This window comes from Oncorhynchus nerka, linkage group LG20 (genome assembly GCF_034236695.1).
Source record: "Oncorhynchus nerka isolate Pitt River linkage group LG20, Oner_Uvic_2.0, whole genome shotgun sequence".
NCBI lineage: Eukaryota > Metazoa > Chordata > Actinopteri > Salmoniformes > Salmonidae > Oncorhynchus > Oncorhynchus nerka.
Genome location: NC_088415.1, coordinates 74,964,471 through 74,985,549, shown reverse-complemented (window position 1 = coordinate 74,985,549; position 21,079 = coordinate 74,964,471). Strand labels below are relative to the sequence as shown.

Sequence of the window (21,079 nt, the reverse complement as noted above, 5' to 3'; positions counted from 1 at the left end):
TATTAAGGGTGTCAATAATTGTGGACCCCACTATGTTGTTAAGAAATAGCTGTTGTTAGAGTAACAGGTTTTTGGATCTAATGTTGTCCCATCAAGCACTACAACTAATGATTTATTTCTCATTATGGCATTAAGCTTCTTCTTGTGGTTTTGTATTGAGTTCTTGTTTTTCAGTGGTGAAATGCCATCCAACAGAATAACAGCAGAGTTCTCCGAATGGGCCCAAATTTTTCAACTCATTTATTTGACTCCACTCACTGAACTTATTATCTTACTTTTTGGGCCTCCTGTGATTATAAGTGCTTAATTGCGTGCATAAAATAAACATTAGATAACACACAAAGTTGGGGAATTTGTGTAGTTCTTTGTTTGAGCCTTCAGTGGGTTACAGACTGGCTAACCTTTAGTTGATTGAATGTTCTCTTTCATGCTCACATCTTTTCTTTTTTTGAGGGGAGGGGGGGGGGGGGGGGGTGAAACTATTTTGGACATTACAAATACAGCACAGTTAATGGAGCCATTCCAGAGTCCCCATGCAATTGACAGACAGGTGTTTAAATTAGAGCCTCGAATCGAATGCCAACAAAGTCTTCAAATTCAACCAATGTAAGGTGGTTGGTCAGGCATTTAGGATCCCTTTTTTTAGGGTGACTGATGTAAGGTTAGTGTCTCATCTACCTGTTCAGCTCTTCTGGAGTTTTTCAATGAAAAGCGCTCCACTTCAAAGAAACAAAGTTGTGAAATGACTGAAATGTCCCCCTGGTGTCTAGTTGTGCTGACTGTTGACAAGCCTTCAAATGAAATAACCTTCCTTTGTACTACATCCTTTACCATTGGAGAAAATGTGTGCAGACATCTTCTGATATCCAGGTTCTCCACCGGGGTCAAACCAATCATATTAGAGATTAGTCCAGGTCACACAAACAGAACACTCATCTGCCTCTGTGGAGTGGAATCGATTGCTATGAAATGCATCCCCCTCTGAATAAACATGATGGCTTTTACATTTGAAAATATCACATTTTATTCTCACATATGATCTGGCATATGGAGGGTTAACAGTACCAGTTAAAAAATGCATTGCCTTAAACGCTAAATAGGAATGGCAAAATTATAAATCGATTTTTCTTTTCATATTAGTGTGCATGAGTCATGCCACAATTAAATTGCAAAGTTAAAATGAAAATAGACAATGGTTAATTGAAAAAACAAATGGTAAACAGAAAATCGTAAATGCAAAATTAAACTAAAGTGTCTGTTTTCATTTTCCAACTACCCAATTAAGCATTTTCTCATTTTCAAAAGTGTATACAAATTGCTTCTTGGAGGCGTGAACCAAGAGAGCAACACACCCATATGTAATAGTACATCCTAGCCATTGATTTTAGACTAGTGTAAACAGGTCTCCTGTGTACCAGAAAAGCATAGGCCTGTTCAACTGAAGCCTAGCAATTGACTCACGGAGCCAATGCAACTCTTCAGGTCTCAGACAGGGTAGGGCCTACTCTTCATGCATGTGTGGTAACTGAACCACCTCAGTTACAATTCATCATCTTTTGACCTCTTCATCAGAGACCCATCTGAGCCACAAAACAAATATGACTGACAGGGTTCAACCAAGGCTATTCTGCACATCAGAACAGCAGATTAGCCTGCTAAACCAAAGCCTATAGCCAATGCAACTCTTCAGGTATCAGGCAAGGTTACTCATCATGCGAACAAGTAACCAGGAAGAACGTGTGTGATGAGTACCTTTGCTTAACGTTGAGTAACTTTGCCAGGGACCAGACAAATTGCATTAGCTCCCCAAGCTAAATTGCCTAGGCTTTGGCTTGGCAGGCTAAAATGTTCTTCTGGTGTACAGCACACCAGGTTTGAAACATGTCAGTTACACTAGTCTAAAATCAATGCACAAAGGATGTATTACTGCATGGTGGTGTCCTGTTGCTCTCTGGTTAATGCTTCCAGGAAGCAATTTAAATAAATGTTTAAAATAAAAAGAGAAAGCTAAATTGGGCAATTTGAAAATGAAAATGGCCAGTTTCCATTTCACTTTGCACATTCATTTGACTATTTTCTGTTAACCATTTTCTGTTTTCCTTTTCCCATTTTAATTTAGAATTTTCATTAATTAACCATTTCCAATATTCAATTAGCCATTTTCATTATTAACATTAACATTAGAATTTAATTGTGTCATGAATCATGCATACTGATATGAACATATTTAAGCATTTTCGAAATGTCAAGGATCACCCTCCATACTAACACGGTAATAGCATAACATGTGCTCCAATAGGTCAATATAATTCACGTTTTTTAAAACTTGCGTAACAGCACAGAGCTGGCTTCAGTCATTTCAAAGTTCATAAGGAGAAAGCATCCCTCCACGGACGCCAGTGCTGCTGTAGCCTACCAGCACACAATTGCCCCGTACGTGCAGATAGTACTCTGGTTCGATGGCTTCAGGGAAACGGAATTTCTGCATTTGAGCTTCAGTTCGGTGATTCGGGACTTTCGGGAGCTTTCAATGTAATATTTGACACGGCTGCTGCAGACCGGTGACTTCTTCCCAAAGACCAGACGAAGTGCCAAGTGATGCCAAAACAGTGCGCGCGGACAACCAATCAGTGCGTGTTTCTCTCTTTATCAAGTATTTGGATTTGGCAAATCAAAGCCTTTCAAGGTTCATTCCTTCAACTAACTTCATAGTTTGCTTGAATTCTTTTTTAACTTGGAATATTGGATGTTTTTCTTCTTCATAAAAACCCTTTTAGTCACTTCAATGGGATTGTGACCTCTCATCAATGAAGTCCGGCAGGTGACCAACTAATTAAATATGAGAAGTTTGATTGTTTTTATTCTATATTTATCAACGTGTCTGTCAGCGGTAAGTACTACAACAGTACTTTTAATGTATATTTCGTTTTGTGTTAGGCCTATGCATGATGATAAAATGTGCACAAGGATGAAGAGATGGGCATTCTAGTGCTTGAAAATATAAACTAACAAATGTGTGGCATTATGATTGATGGATTTGGTAAGAAGAGGGTTTTGCCCATATAGGGTAGCCTAGTGTACAATGTTCTACTTGTTTACTCTCATTTATTACACCAATTTGCTCTCTGCAGTTTACAGAAGTTGAACTCTTGATTTAAGCATGCAGCATTTTTCACAGTCCAAAGAGATATGGTATAAACACAGGCAGATGTAGGATCTTAATTTGAGCCAGTTTGCTACAACAGGAAAATAATCCTGCAGCAACAGAACATTTTAATTGTTATGTGGAGTCTAATTAATATACATTTTTATAGGGGTTGATACATTTTTCTTAAGAGAAAATCAAGTAAGAAAATGCTAAAGTGGAATTTCCAAACGTCAGAAGCCTTTTTAAACCTCAAATAGACTACAACTTTACAATTCCTGCACTGCAGGAATGTTCTACAACAGGGTGATCACATTAAGATCCGACAGCTGTAGCAGTAATGAATAGGCTTGTGCTATTCAAAGCATCAAGATCTAATTTTGCCATGAAGCTGTCATTGGAGTGCTCTTTACAGGGCAAATGATAGTCTAGGTAATTTCATATTTCCGCTAAATGTGTGAGCTGTGATGCAGTGGATTCTGATGTAATGATTTGACTGAAATACAGCTATGTAATGTTTGAGTGAAATACAGCTATTTTTAAAAATTGTCTGCAACAACGTGGAAAGTAGAACCCAAATAGATTCTATATACAACTCTGATAGAATGCCTTTCACACAGGATGATGTTGACCTCTGAAAAAATGGTTAAATTGGACTGTCAGCCTCTACTGTCTGCATGGTCTTACAGACTTTTATAGTTACAGACTTCGATTTTTACATTGTTTGGAGGCACAAATAATATGAGTCACCTGAAATGCTCCAGACTGTCTATCTCAGAGGAGCTACCCAGGAAAGGGCTGAAAATAGCCATTATTAATATATGTAGCCTTAGAAATAAGGTTAAAGAAATCAATAACATTAGATAATATTTATATATTAGCCATTTCTGAGACTTAGATAATGTGTTTGATACAGCAGTAGCAATACAAGGATATAACATCTATAGAAGGGACAGGAATGCTTATTGGGGAGGTGTTGCTCTATATGTTCAGAGCCATATCCCTGTAATGCTTAGGAAGATCTCACGTCAAGTGTTATTAAAGTGCTGTGGTTGCAGGTTCACCTGCCTCATCTAAAGCCTATTATTTGGGGGTGTTGCTATAGGCCACCAAGTGCTAACAGTCAGTATCTAAGTAATGTGTGTGAAATGCTTGATAGTATATGTGATGCAAACACAGATGTTTACTGTCTTGGGGACCTGAATATCTGTCCGCTCAAGAGGAAGCGTTTCACTGTAACCAGTGCCTGTAATCTGGTTCAGGTTATTAATCAACCTACCAGGGTGTTTACAGACACTACAGGGATAAGATCATCCACATGTATTGATCACATTTTTACTAATACTGTAGAACTTTGAAATTATCACAACATAGGTTGCAAATGGCTTTTTTTAATGGCTTGGCTTCCTTAGTGATTTTACCCACACACTGCTATGGTTTCCTGGATATAGCCCCTTTGTGATCACTGCACCAATGGGTACGGATACAGCTCTAGAACATTGTTTGCTCTATAACCATAAATTCATACGCCACCGTGATATACAATAAGGCTGTGACAACAAAAAGACAACAGTCACACAGTGGCCGAATAAATTAAACTACACATGTTTGTTTCATCACAAAACCAGAAAGCCTCAACTGTCCGCTGATGTCCACAAAGCAAATATTGCATTCAAACAGTTATATGGTCAAGCAAGTTAATGTTTTCGACAGTTCACTAAACAACTACTGATTTAGAACCAAGGAGTTATCTCAAGTCAGCACAAAGACAACAGGAGCACTGCCTCTGCTATTCCAGCACCATTTCAACTTAACCATTTAAACATCAAATCAACAAGGCTATATATGTTTAGTTTAATACACTGAAAACAAACCTCCACATGTCTGGTTCATCCTTGGGAGCAATTTCTAAACGCCTGAAGGTACCACGTTCATCTGTACAAACAATAGTACGCAAGTATAAACACCATGGGACCACGCAGCCATCATACCGCTCAGGAAGGAGACGCGTTCTGTCTCCTAGAGATGAATGTACTTTGGTGCAAAAAGTGCAAATCAATCCCAGAACAACAGCAAAGGACCTTGTGAAGATGCTGGAGGAAACAGGTGCAAAAGTATATATATCCACAGGTAAATGAGTCCTATGTTGACATAACCTTCAAGGCCGCTCAGTAAGGAACTGCTTCAAAATAGTTTGCAACTGCACATGGGGACAAAGATCGTACTATTTGGAGAAATGTCCTCTGGTCTGATGAAACAAAAATAGAACTGTTTGGCCATAATGACCATTGTTATGTTTGGAGGAAAAAGGGGGAGGCTTGCAAGCCGACGAACACCATTCCAACTGTGAAGCACGGGGGTGGCAGCATCATGTTGTGAGGGTGCTTTGCTGAAGGAGGGACTGGTGCACTTCACAAAATAGATGGCATCATGAAGATGGAAAATTATGTGGATATATTGAAGCAACATCTCAAGACATCAATCAGGAAGTTAAAGCTTGGTTGCAAATGGGTCTTCCAGATGGACAATGACCCCAAGCATACTTCCAAAGTTGTGGCAAAATGGCTTAAGGACAACAACATCAAGGTATTGGAGTGGCCATCACAAAGCCCTGACCTCAATCCTGTAGAAGATTTGTGGGCAGAACTGAAAAAGCATGAAAAAGCAAGGAGGCCTACAGACCTGAATCGGTTACACCAGCTCTGTCAGGATGAATGGGCCAAAATTCACCCAACTTATTGTGGGAAGCTTGTGGAAGGCTACTCGAAACGTTTTACCCAAGTTAAACAAAGGCAATGCTACCAAATACTAATTGAGTGTATGTAAACTTCTGACTCACTGGGAATGTGATGAAAGAAATAAAAGCTGAAATTAATCATTCTCTCTACTATTATTCTGAAATTTCACATTCTTAAAATAAAGTGGTGATCCTAATTGACCTAATATGGAATTTTTACTAGGATTAAATGTCAGGAATTGTGAAAAACTGAGTTTAAATGTATTTAGCTAAGGTGTATGTAAACTTCCGACTTCAACTGTTTGTATGTGTGTGCGTGCGTGCGCCCTCAAGTAAAGCAAAAAATGTTGACTCACAGTATTTGTAGACTAGTTGAATGCCAATGCCGTCCTCCTCTCTTCATGTTGGCAAAATGGTCTATGGCTCTGTCCAGTGGCAATTTTAGTATGTAAATCTTTGTGCGGCAAACTATTTTTTTTAGATGCATGCCAGCAAAGCCACTACACAACATTAACAATACATTTATTGGACTATAATGGTGACAAACGGGGCCCACAAACTGTTAGGGCCCACATAAAGCTGTCCCAACAGCAGAGTCCCAACAACCGTCCCAACACCTTACCACCGCAACACATGGCTATCAGCGGAGTCTTGTCTGGCAGTGAAACCGTTCATTCAGCATCATTTTAAATTTATTGTAATTTTATTTCACCTTTATTTAACAAGGTAGGCAAGTTGAGAACAAGTTCTCATTTACAACTGCGACCTGGCCAAGATAAAGCAAAGCAGTTCGACACATACAACGACACAGAGTTACACATGGAGTAAAACAAGCATACAGTCAATAATACAGTAGAAACAAGTCTATATCCGATGTGAGCAAATGAGGTGAGATAAGGGGGGTAAAGGCAAAAAAAAGGCCATGGTGGCAAAGTAAATACAATATAGCAAGTAAAACACTGGAATTGTAGATTTGCAGTGGAATAATGTGCAAAGTAGAAATAGAAATAATTGGGTGCAAAGGAGCAAAATAAATAAATAAAATAAATTCAGTAGGGAAAGAGGTAGTTCTTTGGGCTAAATTATAGGTGGTCTATGTACAGGTGCAGTGATCTGTGAGCTGCTCTGACAGCTGGTGCTTAAAGCTAGTGAGGGAGATAAGTGTTTCCAGTTTCAGAGATTTTTGTAGTTCGTTCCAGTCGTTGGCAGCAGAGAACTGGAAGGAGAGGCGGCCAAAGAAAGAATTGGTTTTGTGGGTGACCAGAGAGATATACCTGCTGGAGCGCGTGCTACAGGTGGATGATGCTATGGTGACCAGCGAGCTGAGATAAGGGGGGACTTTACCTAGCAGGGTCTTGTAGATGACATGGAGTGAGATGGAATGAGAGCGTACAGGTCGCAGTGGTGGGTAGTATATGGGGCTTTGGTGACAAAACGGATGGCATTGTGATAGACTGCATCCAATTTATTGAGTAGGGTATTGGAGGCTATTTTGTAAATGACATCGCCAAAGTCGAGTATAGGTAGGATGGCCAGTTTTACGAGGGTATGTTTGGCAGCATGAGTAAAGGACGCTTTGTTGCGAAATAAATTCTAGATTTAACTTTGGATTGGAGATGTTTGATGTGAGTCTGGAAGTAGAGTTTACAGTCTAACCAGACACCTAGGTATTTGTAGTTGTCCACATACTCTGGACAGTTCTGACTTAGAATATTGATGTTGGACAGGCGGGCAGGTGCAGGCAGCGATCGGTTGAAGAGCATGCATTTAGTTTTACTTGTATTTAAGAGCAATTGGAGGCCACAGAAGGAGAGTTGTATGACATTGAAGCTTGCCTGGAGGGTTGTTAACACAGTGTCCAAAGAAGGGCCAGAAGTATACAGAATGGTGTTGTCTGCGTAGAGGTGTATCAGAGACTCACCAGCAGCAAGAGCGACATTGATGTATAAAGAGAAGAGAGTCGGTCCAAGAATTGAACCCTGTGGCACCCCCATAGAGACTGCCAGAGGTCCAGACAGCAGACCCTCCGATTTGACACACTGAACTCTATCAGAGAAGTAGTTGGTGAACCAGGCGAGGCAATCATTTGATTTACTGCCTTTAAAAAAAACATAGCTGATATGGCTGACTTGTTTTAACAAATGTGGTTCCTATTGACAATTGAGATGTACAAACTATGGCATAAGAGGACGTTGAGTGGATAAGAGGCAATCCGTATTTTCGATTAAGACAATGAGCTAGGACAGACGTAGTCAATATAACTATTTGTTCAGCACTTTTGAAATGCACAGCAACAGAATGGGCTGTTCTCCCAGTATTCTCCCTGTACACCAAGTCAGAACTGCATGATAACTAAAGGGGGCATATAAGCAGACATTGAAAGCTCTTACAATATTCAATGATGACATTTCTCTAAAACAGGCTATAGGCTACATGTGCACCACCAAGTCAGAACAGTAGGCTAAATTATGAGGGGAAACGGGACTGAATTATTAGGGTGAGGCACATGGGCGACTAACAGCTTACTATACAACATACACTTACTATACAACATACACAGTATTACTTTCTTAGCTACATTATACATATCTCCCTGGCATATTACATGCATCAGCATACAATATATTTTTGGACTCACATTGATGTGCCGTGCTCATGTAACGGATGTGAAATGAGAGCTTAGTTAGCGGTGGTTCGCGCTAAATAGTGTTTCAATCGGTGATGTCACTTGCTCTGAGACCTTGAAGTAGTGGTTCCCCTTGCTCTGCAAGGGCCGCGGCTTTTGTGGAGCGATGGGTAATGATGCTTCGTGGGTGACTGTTGTTGATGTGTGCAGAGGGTCCCTGGGTATGGGCGAGGGGACGGTCTAAAGTTATACTATTACATTGATGCTGTTGACCCGGATCACTGGTTGCTGCGGAAAAGGAGGAGGTCAAAAGGGGGGTGAGTGTAACGGGACCCTCTGCACACATCAACAACAGTCACCCACGAAGCATCGTTACCCATCGCTCCACAAAAGCCGCGGCCCTTGCAGAGCAAGGGCAACCACTACTTCAAGGTCTCAGAGCAAGTGACGTCACCGATTGAAACACCATTTAGCGCGATCCACCGCTAACTAAGCTAGCGTTTCACATCCGTTACACTCACTTCATCAGGAAGGTGAGACGGTGGTCCTTTTGAGGGCAAGTTTTGTCATCAAAGTAGGTCATTCTCTGGATTTATTGTGCTTTCAAGTCAACTGGGAACAATAACAAAAAAACAATGTCGAATCATGATGTTAGTAATCTTCAGGTCGGAGCTCTAGACTTGGTATTTGTTCAAAACTTATTTTCCCAGTCGGAGCTTGTTTTTTTCTGAGTTCAAAGTTGTCTTACTAAAGTCTGAGATTTCCCAGTTCCGAGTTTCCAGTTGTTTTGAATGTGGCAGCAGTCATGCTGGATTGAAAGCATGGCCAATTTAGAAAGTTTATCTTTTTAAGCTTGGAAAAGAGACCCTTAAACCCAGACATGGACCACACATCCACTCCACTGAATAGCAGGTTCATGATTGCTTTGCAATGCTTGCAGTTAGCCACTGATTCCTTCCAAACCCCTCATTGTTGAATTTGCGATTTCCAACTTGTTGTTTAATGTTTATGTCTAATGGCCGATGAGCAGAAAAAACTGAAATACCTTATTTACATAAGTATTCAGACCCTTTGTCTATGAGATCCAAAATTGAGCTCAGGTGCATCCTGTCTCCATTGATCATTCTTGAGATGTTTCTTAAACTTGATTGGAGTCCACCTATGGTAAATTCAGTTGATTGGATATGATTTGGAAATGCACACACTTGTCTATATAAGGTCCCACTGTTGACAGTGCATGTCAGAGCAAAAAAAAGCCATGAGGTTGAAGGAATTGACCGTAGAGCTCCGAGACAAGATTGTGTCAAGGCACAGATCTGGGGAAGGGTACCCAAACATTTCTGCAGCATCGAAGGTCCCCAAGAACACAGTGGCATCCATCATTCTTAAATGGAAGACGTTTGGAACCACCAAGACCCTTTCTAGAGCTGGCCACCTGGAAAACTGAGCAATCTGGGAGAAGGGCCTTGGTCAGGGAGGTGACCAAGAACCCAATGGTCACTCTGACAGAGCTATAGAGTTCCTCTGTGGAGATGGGAGAACCTTCCACAAGGAGAACCATCTCTGCAGCACTCCACCAATCAGGCCTTTATGGTAGAGTGGCCAGATGGAAGCCACTCCTCAGTAAAAGGCACGTGACAGCCCGCTTGGAGTTTGCCAAAAGGCACCTAAAGACTCGCAGACCATGAGAAACAAGATTCTCTGGTCTGATGAAACCAAGATTGAACTATTTGGCCTGAAGGCCAAGTGTCACGTATGGAGGAAACCTGGCACCATCCCTATGGTGAAGCATGGTGGTGGCAGCATCATGCTCTGAGGATGTTTTTCAGCGGCATGGACTGGGAGACCAGTCAGGATCAAGGCAAAGATGAACAGAGCAAAGGACAGAGAGATCCTTAATGAAAACCTGCTCAGGACCTCAGACTGGGGCTGAGTTTTACCTTCCAACAGGACAATGACCTTAAGCACACAGCTAGGACAATGCAGGAGTTGGCTTCGGGACAAGTCTCTGAATATCCTTGAGTGGCCCAGCCAGAGCCCAGACTTGAACCTGATCGATCTCTGGAGATCCATGAAAATAGCTTTGCAGCAACACTCTCCATCCAACCTGACATTGCTTGAGAGGATCTGCAGAGAAAAATGGGTGAAACTCCCAAAATACAGGTGCGCCAAGCTTGTAGCGTCATTCCCAAGGTTTCATACCCGAGGCTGTAATCGCTACCAAAGGTGCTTCAACAAAGTACTGAGTAAAGGGTCTGAATACTTGCATGAATGTGATTTTGTTTTACATTTTATTCTAAAAGTCAGCTTTTGCTTTGTCATTATAGGGTATTGTGTGTAGATTATTCTAATTTTCATAAATCTCTCAAAGGTGTAACGTAACAAAATGTGGAAAAGTCAAAGGGTCTGAATACTTTCCGAAGGCACTGTATTTAATGTGATTTGATGTAATTTTATCTGTGGCCAATGACTTTGAGGCTTCTTGGATGGACACTTCTAATGTAACTCTATGGCAGCACCCAAGGGGTTTGAATTTTTGAGCTCTCCCCATAGATGTGGCGGTGACGTAATGTCCTCATGAGTGACAGACCACTGAGCCAAACACGGCGCAACTAGAGAACATTACCAACCCATACGCTCAATATTTTCCTCTGGCTGCCCCACCACCACGGAAAGCACTGAGCTAGGCTAAAACACCAGCATTTTGGAGTTGCCTTACTCAAGAAAGCAAAAAAATACCATGTTTGTATGCAGCTTTAATAACTAAATTATTATTATTTTTTCATTGTTTGCAAACTGATATGTGACACGTATTAATGCGAAAATAACATGCAAAACATGCTAAACAGGTGGGCTCTGCCCCACCTGCCCTGAAAGGCAGGTCGCCACTGGCTCTGTCAAACAGTACACTTTTTAAAGTTTTTGTCATAGCTAAAATGCTTGCTAGCCTGACTTCCTTGCATGTGCAACAATGAACCAGCTATGTTAGCTAGCTAGCTAGTTTATGTGAGCCTACTATCATCTCAGGCCAGCGGCACAACATATTTAGTTAAAGGTAGATCAGAATCGGCGTACAGAGAATTAAGTCAAAACCACAAGTCCAAATCCCAATCTCCATCCATGACTTAGGAAAGGGACGATTTAGCAGGCTAGCTACTGTAGGACATCAACACAAGCAGACCATAAACTTTTTTCTGAAAATGACGTTTTGTAAAGGAAGTAATTTGATTGGTCTGAAGCCAAATCCAAACTGGCCTCCCTTGGGCGTTTTGCTGCACCAGGACAGACAACTCACAGTTGAGTTCAGCTAATTCTTTTATAAAATGTTTTATCAAGGGGAGCCAAATGCTTGCTGGCATCAATCAATCAAATGCTATGGCGGCAACAAGTTATACTCTTTTGTTCCAGACAGTATCAGATACATGGGTTTCCCATACTGAGACAGATGGGCACTGTTTCCCTTGCTCAGATGATTTAAGCCACTTGCGAATTGATGGAAAATTATGAAAACCGAGAGAGAGACTAAGAGAGATTATGGATAGAAAGACGAATTCAATTCCATCTTTAATCGAATCAGATGGCTTATTAATCACAACCATTTGATGTTGCCAATTATTTGAATGATTACTTCATTGGCAAAGTGGGCAAAATTAGGCAGGAAATGCCAACAATGAACAGTGAGCCATCATACTCATGCATAAAAAAAAGAATAATGAACAAAAAGCATTGCACGTTGGAATTTTGTAAAGTTAGTGTGAGAGAGGTGGAAAAATGATTAATATTGATCAATAATGACAAACCTCCTGGCATTGACAACTTGGATGGTAGCTGACTCTATAGCCACTCCTATCTGTCATATCAAAGCCTAGAGGAATGTCTTTGTCCTCAGGCCTGGAGGGAAGCCAATGTAATTTACTGGTTCTAACACTGGCATTAAACAAAGCCTGTGTGTCCATGTATGCTGATGATTCAACCATATGCATGTCAGAAACCACAGCCAATGAAGTCACTGAAACCCTTAACAAGGAGTTGCAGTCAGTTTTGAAATGGGTGGCCATTAATAAACTGGACCTGAACATCTCTAAAACTAAGAGCATTGTATTTGCTACAAATCATCCCCTAAGCTCTAGACCTCAGCTGAATATGGTAATGAATGGTGTGGCTGTTGAACAAGTTGAGGAGACTAAATAACTTGGTGTTACCTTATATTGTAAACTGCCATGGTGAAAACCATATAGATTCAATAGTTGTAACGATAGGGAGAGGTCTGTTCATAATAAAGAGTCACTCTTCTTTTTTGACACCACACTCCAAAAAGCAAGTCCTGCAGGCTCTAGTTTTATCTTGATTATTGTCCTGTCATGTGATCAAGTGCTGCAAAGAAAGACCCAATTAAGCTGCAGCTGGCCCAGAACAGAGCAGCAGGTATTGCTCTTCATTGTAATCATAATATAAATACTATGCATGTGTCATGTCGTTGGCCTGGGGGTAGGTTTATGACAGTCATAAATACCCCTTTCCCCCTTTTTCCTCTCTCTACCCTACTGATGTTACATTTGCAAAACCCTTGGTTAACTTAGAGATTCTGGGAACATCAGAAGGTGGGGGGAAATGAACTATATTCTGGTAATCCGTCCAATTGAACATATGCGGTGGTACTTAATGAGTATGATGTCAGTTCGGTTGTCATCTGAGAAATTCTCATCAATGATAAGACGACAAACTCTACAGTGGAAAGTCTCTTCTAAAATGTGAGATTTGGGTTTTCATAAGGTAGGGGCTCTGCTCAATCAGTAGCCCGCCCCTGTGAAGGGACATGGGCTATAAAACTTTTCAAACACGCCTTCCTCTCCCTTCCTATATAAAGCCTTGACGACAATATAACCTCCTGTTCCGAGGATGTGAGGACGACAGTCCGATGTCAGAATGGTTCAGATAATACCTACAGAACGAAGCCAACATCAGCGTGAGCTTTGGTTGCGAATGGTATGAACTTTGAACTCTTATTCACTACAGAAGTGATACCTGCTAGCCGTTGAATTAGCAACAGCAGCTGCAAACGCAGGTTAGGAAGGAACAGACAGAGGAACCCGTCTACCACACAACGATGTTACTACAAGGTATCCAATTTACCACCAGAGACATTCTTCAAAGGACAAAGGACTCGGTTTGGCAACACGGCCTTCCATCTACCACCAACCTACCGAAAGGCAGCTCAGAGTAAATATTGATTGCATTTTCCTTTTCCAAATGGGCGGTAAATTTAGAATGCGTAAGATACTGTATTTACGATAGCACAGCTTCTTCCTTTGTTACAGTCTTCCCGCTCTTTCACTCAAACCCAGCCCCTTTTCTTTTGTGTAACAAGCTGTCATATCTGTTCCGCCCGCTAGCGACGTTTTCCTTTGTGACGTAATTTGTATTCGAGGTATAATTTATTCTTTGTATATGTAATTCTGTGTGATTAGTTAAGTATTTAGTAAATAAATATTTAAACCCAATTTTGTATTGCTGATTCAACTTGTTAGCCAGGGTTTGAGCAGATAACCAAGAATTTACAACTATCAGATGAGACTGAATTAAGGTAACGATTAATATTGACTGCCATTGATATAAAATATTACTAGGTCTTTAAGAGTTTATTCGGAAGATAACAGCTCTATAAATATTATTTCGTGGTGCCCCGACTCTCTAGTTAATTACATTTACATGATTAGCTCAATCAGGTAATATTAATTACGGAGAAATTATTTTATAGAATAGCATGTCATATCACTTAATCCGGCATAGCCAAAGACACGACACATGCTAGGCTCACTTGGCTAAGAGTTGAGGAGAGACTGACTGCATCGCTTCTTCTTTTTATAAGAAACATTAATGTGCTGAAAATTCTAAATAGTTTGCATAGTCAACTTACACACAGCTCTGACTTACACACAGCTCTGACACACACACTTATCTCACCAGACATGCCACCAGGGGTCTTTTCACAGTCCCCAAATCCAGAACAAACAATTGCATAGAACTTCCTTCCATCTCGTATTGCTCAAATAAACCGGAAACCCAGTTTCAAAAAACAGATTAAGCAACACGTCACGGCACCACGCCTCTCCCGTATTTGACCCAGATATTGTGTGTATGTATTGATATATGTGCCATTTTTTAATTATATGTAGTTCTGTCCTTGAGCTGTTCGTGTCTATTAATGTTCTGTATTATGTTATGTTTTATGTTTACTAATTGGTCTTTTCATGAATCAGAGTAGCTCTGAAAAAGATCTGATGTGAAAAGACCAATTAGTGGAAAAAATATCAGAATTGGGCTGGCTGTGTAAACACAGCCTGTGTGCCCCAGCCTAATCACTGTTGGTTTGGTATGGTGCCAATATGCTTGATGCAATTAGGGCAAAATGGGAAAGAAACTGTACTGTATCATGAAAGTGCTAGAGGACTTTTTGCCAGGGCAAATGAACCCCTTCTCTCAAAATATGTTGAATATTTGATGTGTAATAACTTTTCTTCTCCATCAACCAGATGCGAGCAGAGCAGAGTGAATAATCATTAATTTATCCCATATTAATATGGGTTATAAAGATTCAACAATTTCAGTAGCTACTGAGAATTTTGACGAGTGGAACTGTCTTAAATACATTGAATTCAATATATTTAATACATTGAATTCAATAATTGTAATGACTAAGCAGGAACAAACTTGAGGAAAGTTTCAGAGCCTCTAGATAAGAGATGGAGTCTGTTTAGCTATACATATTTTGTGTGTACTCCATCTGTATACAGTAGAGTGTCTTAGAAATACTTATGCACTGTATGTTGAGCCAAGTATGGAAGCTCTTGATAAGCTCTTGGGCTCCCGAGTTGCACAGCGGTCTAAGGCACTGCATCTCAGTGCAAGAGGTGTCACTACAGTCACTGGTTCAAATCCAGGCTGTATCACATCCAGCTGTGACTGTGAGTCCCATAGGGTGGCGCACAATTGGTCTGGGGTAGGCTGTCATTTTAAATTAATATTTTTTTCTTAACTACTTGCCTAGTTAAATAAAGGTTAAATTAGATAAATAATATAGCCTGTCTATACAGTAGGTATTAATGTTTAATACAACGCAGTGCTTCCTTCCTTCCAGTGCTTCCTTTGTAATACATGTACTGCACAGAAATACCTATCTGAGCATAATTTGTATGCACTGTCTGTAGGCATCTACAGAGACTGTTGCCAAAACAGATGTGGTAATAGGCCTTCTCTTTTCCAAGTGGACTCTTTTCAGGTCATTAGCAAAAGCTCATAATTATCTTGTACCTCAATCAACATATCAAGATCAACAGCTGCCTCATATGCGCAATTAACTTATATATGATATTGAAGTGGTTGCTTATTGCAATGATATGTCCTTGACTCCCAAGTATAAAGTACATTGGATTCGTCACACACAAAGTAATTCTGTCTCATTCAATAGTCAGTGCCCTGGTATCTCATTGATGAAAGGGATTTTTTTCAGGAAAACAGCTAACTTCCTGCATTTCAAGACAATTTATGCTGAAAAAAAATGCAGTTTTATAATGCTATTCTACACTTTTTGCTGGTCTGTTTTATCGCTCATCTCATGCCTTTGTTCATATTTTACCACGAGGCTGAGAATTTTGAATTTAAGCTAGTTTCCTGCAATTTACAGCTAATTTGCTATCTGAGGGTCCCCCGAAGAAACATTTGGTTGGCGGACCCCTGGAGGTAGGGGCACGTGCTCTGCGTGCCTGTTTGTTAATCTGGCCCTGAAAATAGTAAGGTCTAGTCACTGCCTTTCATCAAATTATAACAGATTGAATACGGTATGTGGGTTAGTTACCACCCATACGTAAAATGCATGCATGACTGTATGTTGCTTTGGATAAAATAATCTACTAAATGGCATATATTAATATATACCAGTCCTGGGTTCACAAGTCCATCTGGTTATAGACATATATAAACCATTTTAAACATGATCACTGGACACAGATTTATCTGTTAGGGGAAAGAGGTAAACATTAGGGTTTTATTTGATATTATTCTATGGATCATACTATGCTGCAATTCGAATCATAACAATATTGGATAAAGGATAATCAAATAAAAAGCTACAGAGGCTTACTGTGTGTCCCCAGTGTTTGTGTTTTTAACATTAGTTACAAAATCAGCTGTGGGATACACAGTAGTAATATTAGAAGTTTTAGGCTTTCACATTTTAGCCTGAAAGTCTGCGTTGAGTTGCATTTACTAAAATTATATTACATTTGGAATGTATCTACTCTGCATCTCCTTTCTCTGACAGAATACTAGAAATGAATCATAGCAATATCCTACAATGCCAATGGCCTTTCAATGAATATGTCTGTCTGCCACAATTTGGTTTAGCAAAGAAGCGTTTAAAAATACATTTGGTTTAGCAAAAAATAGATAGGATTGCTGCATTAACATAACTAAGGCGACACACATTAGTAGTGACAGCCGAGTTGACGCTGGGTGAAACCAGTAATTAGTGGATGAGTGCTGAGTGCATCCTCATTTAAAAGGCCCTTTAGCATGCTAGGAGTGAGTCACTAACTCTCTCACAGAGATGCATGCCCCAGCCACTGACCTGGCAATCTCTTCCATTTTGGGCAATGCTGTGAGCGTCCCAAGTCAGAGTGATTATTTCTGCTCACACGAGACCGCATACTCACGAAAGGTAGCAGTGTCCTCAGTGCCCATCCTAGCTAGCCAGGGGAAACGTTCTGTTTAAAATGAAAACAGTGCTTTTAAGGTTTCTCTCGGCCTGAAGGGAGAGAAAGGAGAGGAGAGAAAGGAGATATGCGTCCCAAATGGCATCATATTCCCTTTGTAGTGCACTACTTTTGGTCAGGGCCCTTAAGGCTCTGGGCAAAAGTAGTGCACTATGTAGGAAATAGGGTACCATTTGGGACACGATCAGAAGGACCAGTTGCCAGTCAGTTCCACAGTGCGATGTAGTTTCTTTGGATGCGTTTTGGACTGTCAGTGTAGATACAGTAGGTGTGTTTGCCTTAACAGAGGCCAGGGGTCATATCAGTCATTATTTGTGTCCCAAATGGACCCATATTCCCCATATAGTGTACTATCAAAAGTAGTGCACTATGTTGGGCATAAGGTGCCATTTGGGATAAAGCATTAAGGGCCCATTGACCCAGTACGAGGTCTCTTCCGCTTGGTGCCCCTGATTGTTTGTTAACGCTTCTGTAGCCTTTTTATAGACATTGCTGCCTGATGCCGTACTGTGTGTGTGTGTTCCCCCTGAGGCACGCTCTCTGTGTCAGACTGTGTGGCTCTCACCCTTTCTGTCACATGCCACTTGTTTCTCCTGGCAGGGATTGGGTGCGTTTAACAGAAAAAGACTAACGTGAAACAAAAGTTAATTCTGACAGTTTGTTTTCAAGCCACTCTCTTCCTGCAGCACACTGACCAGTTTGACTATTATGTTCTTCAAACTCAGTCCATCATCACCTTTGTATTGCTCCTCCTGAAGAGACTAACATGTCGGTAACATACTTACACACTCTCTCACACAGACGTCAGAAACCCTTTAGGGATCTAGGGGAATGTATACAGTTCCCATTTAGGGTGCTGAAGGTGTTTGTCGAGGAATTCTCTACTACCCCATAACCACCAACCTACACAGAATATTTAGAGTGCAAATTCATGACGTGGTTATTATTTTTTATCCCCTTCTTTCTCCGAATTTCAATTCAAATCAAATCGAATTTTATTTGTCACATACACATGGCTAGCAGATGTTAATGCGAGTGTAGCGAAATGCCTGTGCTTCTAGTTCCGACAATGCAGTAATAACCAACAAGTAATCTAGCTAACAATTCCAAAACTACTACCTTATAGACACAAGTGTAAGGGGATAAAGAATATGTACATAAAGATATATGAATGAGTGACGGTACAATGCCGATCTTGTCTCATCACTGAAACTCCCCAACAGGCTTGGGGTCAAGTCATGCGTCCCCCAAAACATGACCCTCTAATACACATTCTAAACACCAGCCCGTTTAACCTGGAAGCCAGCTGAACCAATGTGTCGGAGGAAACACTGACGACACAAACCCTCCCCTAACCCGGATGACGCTGGGTCAGTTTTGAGCCGCCCTATGGGACTCCCGGTCACGGCCGGTTGTGACACAGCCTGAGATGAAAACTGGGTCTGTAGACCGCTGCGCCACTCAGGAGGCCATTATGTTGGTTATTCTATCCATCTCTCCATTTACTTTTTTATTTAACCTTTAGTTACTCATGGAAAAAAATCACATCCATTTGATTCTATTTGTAATATAATGGAAATCTTTCCCCTCCAGTAAACCTACTCATTATTTTATTAATTTATTCCCTGTCTCAACTTCGCATATAGTTAGGAAGGCAGAAATTCGGTGCTCAGATGTCATGCTTTTTTAAAAACAATTTCAAACAAGATAGTGTCAAAGCACCTTTAACATGATACTGTAGATCAGGGATCATCCACTGGATTAAGCCGCGGGCCGAGTGGATGGTCAGGGGGTCTGGAATATAATTACAAATCATTTGTAGACCGCAAGTAGCCCAAACAAATATCATATTTGACTGAAACATAATAACCTTGCTTACATTTGTACACAATCACGAAATCCCTCTCTATTATGCGTCAGAATACTTTAGAACAGATTCCAAAAATGAAAATCACTTTGAGCTGTTTTTCTGACATTTTTAGTCTTTTATGCCCCCGGCCAGATTTGTCCCACGGCACGCCAGTTGGATTAATGTCTTGTTCACTGGTCTTTGCCTGCCATTCTGCTGCCTATAAGATACGATGTCCTATGAATAATTCATTGAATTCAGAATATGAATGTGCATGAATGTAATTACTGTACACCTTTCTTTCTACTACACAACGGACCTATTAAAATACTAACATCTAAGGATGAGTTAATTAAAGTGAATCAAACATTGAATTTCTTTTTAATTAGGTGAGTGGAAGACATCCAACATGTAACTTCCTTCTGGAGCTTGAGAAAGACCAGGAGGAATGTCTTGTGAAGCTGAGGGAACAAGAATCTTCAAATGCCTCCAAAGGTGACACCATTACGGCATATTTTGATTATCACATTTATCTCCTCATCTGACAGTTAAGATAAACCGTGGCTTGTGAATAGATTTCCGAATATTCCGGGAATGGAAACAGACTGCATATTTTGGTGAATGGTGCAAGATTATTTTTATACATCGATTTTTAGGTCACTCGCCTAAATTATTTTTATGAAACTTTTAAAAGAATATGTGAAATCTCATCTTTTCAAGTGCCTTTGAAAGTAATGGAAAGTAAATCCCATTTGCTACTCCCCATTGCCTCTGTCAAATTAAATGAAGACTTTCAATAGTTGTAAAATTGTTTCTTAGTCCAGATAAGCATCACAACTCAGATTGTGACCACGAACTTTGATGTATTTTCAATTTCCATTAAAACCAGAATAGCTTGCACTTTAACTATCTTGAAGTAAATGTCGAACATGTTGAAGGTTCTACAAAACGTTTTGCCTGCAAGCCCCACCATGCTGCCGACTTACGATGTTGAAACTTTACTGTGAGTTATAGCCAAGGCTGTGCTACATAAATTAAACTAATTGGGTAGAGAAATAATGTTAATTGTCAAGGGAATTAGTGTACTTTATCAAAGACAAGACACTCAGTCTTTGGCTTTCTCTTGAGTCCCGACACAAAAAACAATGTGTATATTTCTGAGCCTGTGTTTGTGTAATGTTAATTTAATATTCGCTGTCTAGCAGACACCTTATCCGAAGCGACTTACATCAGTGAGTGCATACATTTGCGTATGGATGGCCCCAGTGGGAATCGAACCCACAACCCTGACATTGCTAGCGCCATGCTCTTAGTCAACTGTGCTTCGAAAGCATAGAGAGCATCCAGGTCAACATTAAAGGGAGAAGGTTTTTCATGCATCAGTTGCCCTAGCCTAATATGATTATGAAACATTTAGGATAAAAAAAATGGTTTGTTAGCGCCAGTAAACACTGTGGGTGGCAATATACGCAGCATTTTGATCTTATAGTGTGGTACTGCACTGCCATTGTCATACACTGTATCACAGATATGGAGATACCATAAAGCAGGAGCTGCACTTGAAATAATATCCCCAGAGCCCTAGGCACGATAAATTGAATAGTGTGCCATTTGAGACACCGAGAGACACATATTATACCACTACGAGAGTTCAGAGATACTCATGTGGGTCGCATCGTGAATATGTATTTTGTTGTCCGTTTTTCACAGTGTGTTTTCATTTCATTAATTATATCTGATGTTAATAGCTTTCTTTTTATAGAGCTAGCTATGTTGTTTACATATGGAGGCTTTCTCTGCAGTCTCTCTATCTCTGGAAGGGAGCGGAGCTATGTTTTACTGAGCTAAGGCTAAGCGCTCCATTTTCACAACTAAGATGTGGCAAGTGAGACTTTGCTTCTTGAATGTCCAATATCTTGAAAACTTGACTGCTGACATGCAAAACATTTAG

At 40.4% G+C, this 21,079-nt stretch overlaps 1 protein-coding gene across 1 annotated transcript in view; it reads left to right on the top strand.

Annotated features, from left to right (window-relative positions):
• The first annotated feature begins 2,375 nt into the window (after nucleotides 1-2,375).
• The window catches only part of LOC115103133 (vasoactive intestinal polypeptide receptor 2-like), a 42,299-nt gene continuing 23,595 nt past the window's right edge, over nucleotides 2,376-21,079 (top strand). The window contains exons 1-2 of the mRNA XM_029623812.2: nucleotides 2,376-2,890; nucleotides 19,518-19,623. Coding sequence (XP_029479672.1) covers nucleotides 2,840-2,890; nucleotides 19,518-19,623 — 157 coding nt within the window. The 5' untranslated portion in view covers nucleotides 2,376-2,839. The remainder of the gene's footprint in view (nucleotides 2,891-19,517; nucleotides 19,624-21,079) is intronic.